Source organism: Branchiostoma belcheri, unplaced genomic scaffold, assembly GCF_001625305.1.
Source record: "Branchiostoma belcheri isolate BF01 breed outbred unplaced genomic scaffold, Haploidv18h27 scaffold15, whole genome shotgun sequence".
NCBI classification, from domain to species: Eukaryota; Metazoa; Chordata; class Leptocardii; order Amphioxiformes; family Branchiostomatidae; genus Branchiostoma; species Branchiostoma belcheri.
Window position 1 is genome coordinate 3,913,815 of NW_017802935.1, and position 8,463 is coordinate 3,922,277.

Below are 8,463 nucleotides of genomic sequence, written 5' to 3' on the forward strand. Positions count from 1 at the left end.
TGTAGATTGCTAGCTCCACCACATGAAATAATAAAGGGTTAATGCACTGCCCCGAGTTGTATATGGTGTCATAACTGCATGAGCAGCTGCCATAACCACCGAATAAACCACCGTGTGAGCGAAGCGAACGAGGTGGTTTATGAGGTGGTTATGGCAGCTGCCCATGCAGTTATGACACCATATACAACGAGGAAAAGGCAGTGCATTAAAATTATTATCATATAGCCTATCCAAACTGTCAATCAACACAATTCCTGTTTGAAATACAACAGCTTTAATATATATACATACATAAAAATACATTCGAATATATTATACGCTTTAAAACAAATATGGATAATTTCATTTAATGCAAATTGTAGTTTAAATGAAGCTAAACAAAAAAGTTTATTGGACAGAAAAATGCTACAAATGTTTACAGAAAGAGTCGCATGCCCCTATACCCTATAACATAATGGTATCAGCCATAACACGACATGTGCTGTTATTCCGCCATAACACCACATGTGCTGTTATCGGGAAATAACAGCACGGGTATCCGGGCCTCTGATTGGTCCACGCCGTCCGGCTATATGATAATATATATTATTCAGTCGTCGCCTTGGCAATGATTTTTATTGCCTCAGCCTTGTTCAGTTTGGTACTGATATCTTTTTGGTTTAGGCTTCGGCTTATATTTGGCGTGTTACTACTTTAAGTGTTTGTATCGAGCTTTTCTAATCTTTTTCACAAAGCAGAGATTTAGGATTCTGCTTATTTCTGGCGTGTTTAACGGCCCTTTTTCTTTATACTGGTACCCTTTTTTACGGTTGGCAATTAGATTCTGTCTTGGCAAATAAATTGATACTGCTTTTTTGATTGATACTGTCTTACAGCCATCAAAAGATCTGCTTGGAGACTAGACAACCCGCTATATCTATAGGTGTTATCGCCCTTGGAACAGGTCCATCATAACAACACACAGATTGTTTTTCGCTCTCATTGTGTCAAGTGACATAATATATGACATACTTGATGAATAGATAACAAAGGGCGGGTTGACGGCTACATCCCCTTGCTGAAAAACACGACTCAGTGCGCGTGCGCCCAGGTAGCCAAGGCCCGTACGTTGCATGCTGGGTGTTGAAGGCTATGTCCTGACGTTGTCCGGTAACTAGGTCACGCTAAACCACGTGTGCGTACTCATGATGCCGCTATATAGCCTTATATAAGGAACTAAAAAAAGACAATGCCCCACTCACTACATGTTTTGCATGGCCATGCCATCTGTTTCAATTTCTTACCTCCTTTCCCTCTAGATTGAATAGATTTCTGTACAAGATACTAGTATTTAATTGTCGACTTTCTACAAATTTTTGCCTGTAGTATCTAGTAGACAAAGGGACAGAATATCTCACAATCGTAATACATGTAGATAACCTAAAATAGATGACAAGGGCAGCAATTATTATCACGTCAAATTATCACTATGATTATACACAATAATGGAGGCATACACACGGCAAAGACAAAATAAAATACACATATCTCAGCTATGAAAAGAATACTTCAACGCAAAAGTATAAGAGAAAAGAATCCATTCAATAAATGTTGTTTCTTTGTGTAAGCATGTTTTCTTTATTTATCATTGTACATTGACCCAGATCTAGGACAGCAGTACGAGTTGACTGAGGTCCCTCCAAATCTCGCAGATCGAAGCAAGGTCAGATACTAAGTAGCGTGCTTACTGTGCTGCATGCTTAGTTAGGTATGTAGAGACCGTGTTTAACTAGTAGATCTCAGGTTGTCTCTAACTAGCTACAGGAGTGACGGTAACCTGACCACAGCTGTCCTGTCACGTCGGATCATGGTCACTGGAACAGGGACAACAATTCGGACTAACAAAACAAAGTGACCTCCAACAAGATCTCACCCCAGGTGACCTGTATGTGCTATGTAGGTCACAGGTGGGGGTGGTGGGGCAGAAAACTTAACAGTGACGGACCAAGCAGTTTAGAAACTTTCTGTACTCCGGACGGTCCGGTGTATAATTTTGTTGCATATAATGTATTAACAACTCAAGAGCATCAGATATGATACTACATGTACTAGTATAAATCTGAACTGGAATGAATATGAGTTTTTCAAGGCTAAATGAAGGCACGATAATAACACAACGATGGCATTTTGAAGGCCTTTAGCTTTTGACATACAACACAAATTTTTAGAACTGTAAAGTCTACAAAATGTCGCTTTTTTTAAAAACTTTGCTCGATTTCTCGATTGAGAGCATTGAATGAACAGCAGAAATTCGCAAATGGCCGAATTAAGGTACAGGAAGAAGACCCAGTATGTTCGAGGACATCAGAATCATATAGTTGACTGACTAGATCCCTCCAGATCTTACAGATTGAAGCGAGGTCGCTCACTAAGCATGGTATTAATGATGTGGTATGGTAAGTAAATAGATTATAGAGTGGTTAGAGCTATAATGGGTCATTTCGGCTCACGGACACTGGGACAGGGACAATAAAGATGACCTTCACCAGGCCTCATCCAGCTTGACCTGTAGGTCACTGGTGGGAGGGGGGGGGCAGAAGTGAACAGAAAACTTCGAAACTGAAGTGACGAAGGAAGTCACAGACATTTTGTATTCTGTTGTGATAATTTCGTTATAGAGATAAGGTTATTGCAAATTCCTAGCTGCTCGAAGGCTAATTGCAAATAACAAACATTAAAGAACATCGAATACAGAGTACAAAATAACTTCAAAATCTACACGATAAAATGTAATTCTTTAGAACTATAGCTATGGCTAAAACTATGTCTGAAGGGTTTGGCTTCTCTTTTGTAAACCATGAAAGACGCAATGTCACACCTTATTATGCTTTGACTGTGTTGGAATGATTTGTTGTTTTAGATTGTTGAATTTCCGTTTTTGATACTACTGAACCAAGGACAAACACACTAATTACGAACATTTGCACATTTTGTTTCTAGAAGAATAAAAGAGTACAAATTGGTTAAAATCTAAATAAATATATAATTGTTCGTATGGTTACTTGGTTGGCCTGTGAGAACATGCATGGGAGTTGAGATGTTGGGGTGGAAGGACGTAACGTGATTCACAGAAACCCGGCGATCAGGACATCGTGCCATCGTCACTCCCAACATCTGCTTGGAGGCTAATGACAAAGTTCTTTAAAAGTTGAAATAAAACGATTCCAAGGCTTCCCCTGTGACCGACTTACACCGAATCTGCGCTGCCAACTCAGACATACTCTCTATTTGGCCAATTTCCACAATTTCGCCACTAAAGGAGGTCTGGTGAACACAGCCATTGTATATAACCGACATATATCACCTGTCCGTATGCACGGTCACTTAGTCTGGACCAAACTCCAATAGGAGTAAGGTTACTCCTTTGACCGGCTAACTCTATTCTCCAAGCAGATCTTTCGGTGGGAGTAAGACATTATATGTATATATTAGTTATCTGTCTATTTGGCCAATATCTACTCTTTCCCGTCGCCTCAGAATCAGAAGGGTGGGGAAATGCATACAGACTGGCCAATTTGATACCCACACCAAAATATCTGCCTGGAGATTAGGCTAACTCCTCTAGCATATCATTCAGTCGATTTGGCCAATTTCTATCATTTTCATCAGCCTATTGGAGGCGGGTAGGGACGGACGGTCGGGAATAATCTTTTGCGCACGGGCAATACGATTACAGGATTCTGGGAACTAGGCAATTGGATTCGTGGAAAAGCCACGGTACAAGGTCGTAGCAAGACAGGCATAGCCTCTACCAAGAGTAGATGTTGGCCGAATTGACAGATAACATGCCAGGGGTAATCTCCAAGCAGATCCTAGGGTGGCAAAAAGACAGTATCAAATTAGCCAGGCAGTATCCACTGGCCAGAGGTGGGGATAGCGACAGACAAAAATAAATAAATAAATAAAATAATAGTAATACAATTAGGGATTATATACTGTATAATTTAAACAAAAGTTTAAGCATATATGTATAATCAAGGAGCTTTAAAAAGCTCTTTGATATACTGAATTATGTGCACACGCATCCTTCTGCCTATCTCTCTCGCTATACATATATAGATAAAGAGAAATGACAGATGTTTTTTCTCAACAACAATCGTCCGACAATATAAAAACCACACCGTCCACCCCCACCCTTTGAATAGACTAGTCGTTTAGGGTCAAGGCTAAGACTGTCTCCCGAAAAAGCGCTGTTGACTCCAGTTGTTGGCAACTGTTCCTAGATGATGTGAATAGAATAGAGACTGCAGTGGCGTGAAAGGGGCTGTTTGCGTCATCCTCAGCGATCAAAACAACTATTGTGCCATACAATACTGGTACTCATACTTCCGGATGGCTTCTGAGATACCAAATACTAGATCGCCCCGCGCGCTTAGCCTCCACCAGGCACCGCGGATCGCTGGAAAATAGTAGAAATTGGCTGAAATAAAGGGGTTGTATACCAAAGAAGATCCCGGGCCATAGAAGATCGTGGTTCGCAAATTGTATCTTCTATGGCCCGGGACCTTCTCTGGTATACTATCACTTTATTTCGGCCAATTTCTACTATTTTTCCATCGTTCCGCGGTGCCTGGTAGAGGCTACACAGTGCTATAGATACCAGTTCCATGACTACACGATCGAAAACAAGTCGGGAAATCCTGTCTAAGACCCACTCAGGAAGCGAGCGGCAGCATATTTTCGCTCTGCCAAAACCGCAGCATATTTTTCGCATGGTAGAATGTCGCAGAAAGTTTGTTTGGGAAGGCTCGAGAAAAGCACGTGAGGCCGAGGGGGAAAAACAACTACGCAGTTGTATTTATTTAACACGCGCCAGCCGGCTGGCTAGTGATACGGTAATACTATACACGTCATGGACTCATGGTATACAGCAGTGTCGTCTGAAAAAGAAGACAACTTTACCAGCTGAGCCCACGAGGTTTTTAATATTTTGAATCAGCCCGCCCGCCTTTTCCCCCAGGCTTACATAAGAACGCTGACCCAGATTATGGGACACACGGTTCGCAAGCAAGCCCGGCAGAGACACGTGCTCAGATTTGCTTTTTCCAGAAGCGGGCATCCCCTACCAAATTGCGCAATGTTTCAAACATGGACTCTGTACACAGGGCCCACTTGGACGGGGTCCAAAAGATCGGATTGCAGTGACCTCCATCCCTAAGCCGGCCTCAGGACAGCACACTTGCCCTTGCTGCTGCGGGTCCTCGAAAGTAGGTCATGAGGCGAACATGAGCAGCGGAGGGCTGGTGCGCATGTGCACAAACCTGCAGCTGGGTCATTCCATTGTCACAGTCCTGGGAGGGGGAGACGTATGAACATTGACGAAAAGCGCGAAGTTAGAAATAAGTTTGTATACGATGTAAGATATGTATCTGCTACAAACTAATGATACGCACACAGTGGATTTGTATATCTACGATATCTATGCATATTTGTGCAATTCGTCGCATTGAACACCCCTAAAATAGAGTGAAACAGATCCAGGCACAATATAATTATTTAACCCATTTCCTTCAGGTCCACCAATGGCGTCTTTTGTCCTAGAAAGTGGGTTATGACCCATATTTGCAGACGTTGGCAGCGGGTCGTCTGAGGTAAAGGTTTCAAAGTCTCTGCGATGAATCGGGGCGCATCGCTGCAACAATTCCGTGCTGATATCACAGCCGCAACCAAGTCTGTTCAAATCCGGATAAAACTGCTCCTTACTTTATATATATTTATAGAAGAGGCGTGTATCATATATAACGATGTGCGCTCGTACGTTGATATTTGCCCTCCATTTACATAAGCGCTAAACAACACCATCTGTAACTTGCGGTTTGCCTAAAATCGACAATAAATTTTCATTGAGGATGAATAAATAAATAGGTGGTAGTTAATGTATAACTGAAGGACAGGGATTGTTGAATGGGGTGGTCCTTTGTTCCCTGTACCGGACGGTTCCATTGGCCCGGGCCCCGTTGTCCTTACAGAAAGAGGTCAACGGAGAGGAGGATATTAGCATGTGTTCGCGTGACCTACAAAGCAGAGTGTTTCTCTCTGCCATTGGTCATGATGTTACGTCATTAAATGTCCCATTCTTCCATAAGGTAGTTTTTAGAGAACAGCCTTTGGTGAGAAAGCCTCAGATTTCGCGACAATCTGCAATTTAGTCGCCACAATCGCGTCCTAAATGACGGAAATTGTCCCCTTTGTTGCGTTCATTACTTTAGAATCGGTAATCAAGGATACGCCCTTGCCTTGCCGACCAATAGCGACGCCGCATACGCCCAACGTGCAACAAATAAAGTATACCTCATGCATATTCAAATATGGTGATTAGTACATTCGACATGCCCACTTTTTTGGGTCGAGGACCAGCTGGGTGACCCATTATTCTTACGCTCAGTAATGCCCTTAGCCCAGTTCCAGGAACAGGGTCGCCTCTCAGTTATATTTTAAATGATCGCGCTCCTCCCGCTCAGTTCATGTCTGCTCCCGTACGCCACGCACCTACCACTACACTGTCCTCGGTAGAACATCGTCTTGCCTCCCCAGTGTCGAGCGGCGCTTCCCCGGTTTGTTGTGAGAAAGCATCTGGTACATATACCGGACAGCGGGACTGGCATTCTTCTAGCAATACCGTCTGGGGACCGGTTGGGCTGAATCATTTGTCGGCTATGCCAACAAATACAGGCGGATTTTTAGGCATGGGTAAGTACCTGTACTATATTCTATCACAGAGTGAATGTTATATTGTTGCGGGGTTAGGGTGTATGATAGTGGGCATGTTGCCAGCCGTATTCTATCGGGACAAGGGTTTTGGGACGATGTTTAGAGCCTAGATCCGGACTTCCCGGACTTTCCCTCAGTGGGTCACACAGGCCACGTTTTCCCATGCGTGGTCTTTGTTCCGGCAACGGAAAATACTGACCGTCTCGCTGAAATTAGTCACCTTTCAATGAGTAGATTGATTGTCAAATATGTAACTAAACCAGCAAATGTTGACGAATTTTACTAGACGAAATACTAATTTTCTTACGAACGACAGAAAGTAAATTCTTGGGTCTGGTATCACTATGATTGTCATAGCTGTCAGTGTATGTGTGTGTGTAGGTCATATGTTTTTATATAATGGCTCGTGGTTTTACACGGAAGAAAGAAAGTCGTTCCCAGGAAAGCTAGCCAAGTGCACGCTCGGACCAGTACAAACAACACGCATGTGGCATGTGTGCGCGAAATTTCCGCTGAATTTACCGATAGGGCCGACTGACCTACATACATGGACACCCCTGTGAGAAACACTTGGAATCTTTTGTGGACGCAAAGCGATTACCGGGTCAAACCGATAGATCATGCTGTGTACATGTGTGAATAGCACAGCCAGTTTACACTTTTAGCTCTTTACTTCGCTGAAGTTCGCACTAAAAGATTTATCGGGTGCGAAAACATGGTTTTATAGGGTCAAACCTCCTTGGTTTTATTTGCATGACTGTCATTTGCCCAGGCGACTGGGTGCGGCTATATGATTCACCATTCCCTTCCTGGTATCTCGATACAAACAAACAGTAAGACTGACCAAAACACACAGGAGAAAGGTTTTCCATAATCCGGACACATGTTTTTAGTCGGTATCTTCTAAAGATATGACTCCACCTTAGTCCCTAAACATGTTGTTGACATGACCGTTGTTTGTTGTAGCCGTACTGTAACTGTACATCAGGCTTGTTTACCACCAGAACCAAGAGCCAGTCCCAAATCTGTTGTTTACTAGGTCCCTCCTATGAAAAACAAAGACTTGCGTAAAGGAAGAAGCACGCAAACACAGTGGGCCCCCGAGAACTAGGTCACAAGTAATCTGGCAATTTTTAGACGCATGGCAACCGTGGTTGGCAGATGGCCGCCCTGGCATGGAGTTTGTATCACCCAGGGTGCAAAAACTGCGCGTTCCGATGCGTGTTTCTCAGTGTATGAGTTTTATCCTCTGTGAGTACGTTTGAGGGCGAATGTGTCTCCAAATCCAGGCCAGTGTCATGGCTCGGCAGGCCCCCGCAACATGCAGAAAATTCGATAAGAGTGCAAGGTCATACGACCTACCACCGGGACAGTACTTAGGCCCGGGACAGATAAATTCTATGGTGGTGTTGAGGCCTTTGTGGCTAGTTTTTATTGAGTTCTATCTTAAGATAGAACCTTGTCGATTTACCCTTTCCAATTTTAGTACATGTAACGCATATATTATAATCATATACATGATCTGTTATTGTTCAACCGCTGCTGTAAGTGGCAGGACATTCAGAAGCGGAACAACAAAAATTGCAATTTTTTGGTACGTAGCCAAGTTAGCTGTGTAGTCAAACACGTTGTTGAACTTGTTGGCAAGCATGTTTGTTGTTCAACATTCAAACAGTCTTGTTGATTGGGCCCCGCCAACTAGTGCTCACTGCT

The 8,463-nt window shown here is 43.2% G+C and overlaps 1 protein-coding gene across 1 annotated transcript in view; it reads left to right on the top strand.

Annotated features, from left to right (window-relative positions):
• Positions 1 to 6,355: 6,355 nt before the first annotated feature.
• The window catches only part of LOC109465413 (nuclear receptor subfamily 1 group D member 2-like), a 12,107-nt gene continuing 9,999 nt past the window's right edge, over positions 6,356 to 8,463 (top strand). Inside the window, exon 1 of the mRNA XM_019762665.1 lies at positions 6,356 to 6,729. Within this exon, the coding sequence (XP_019618224.1) occupies positions 6,504 to 6,729 (226 nt within the window). The 5' untranslated portion in view covers positions 6,356 to 6,503. The remainder of the gene's footprint in view (positions 6,730 to 8,463) is intronic.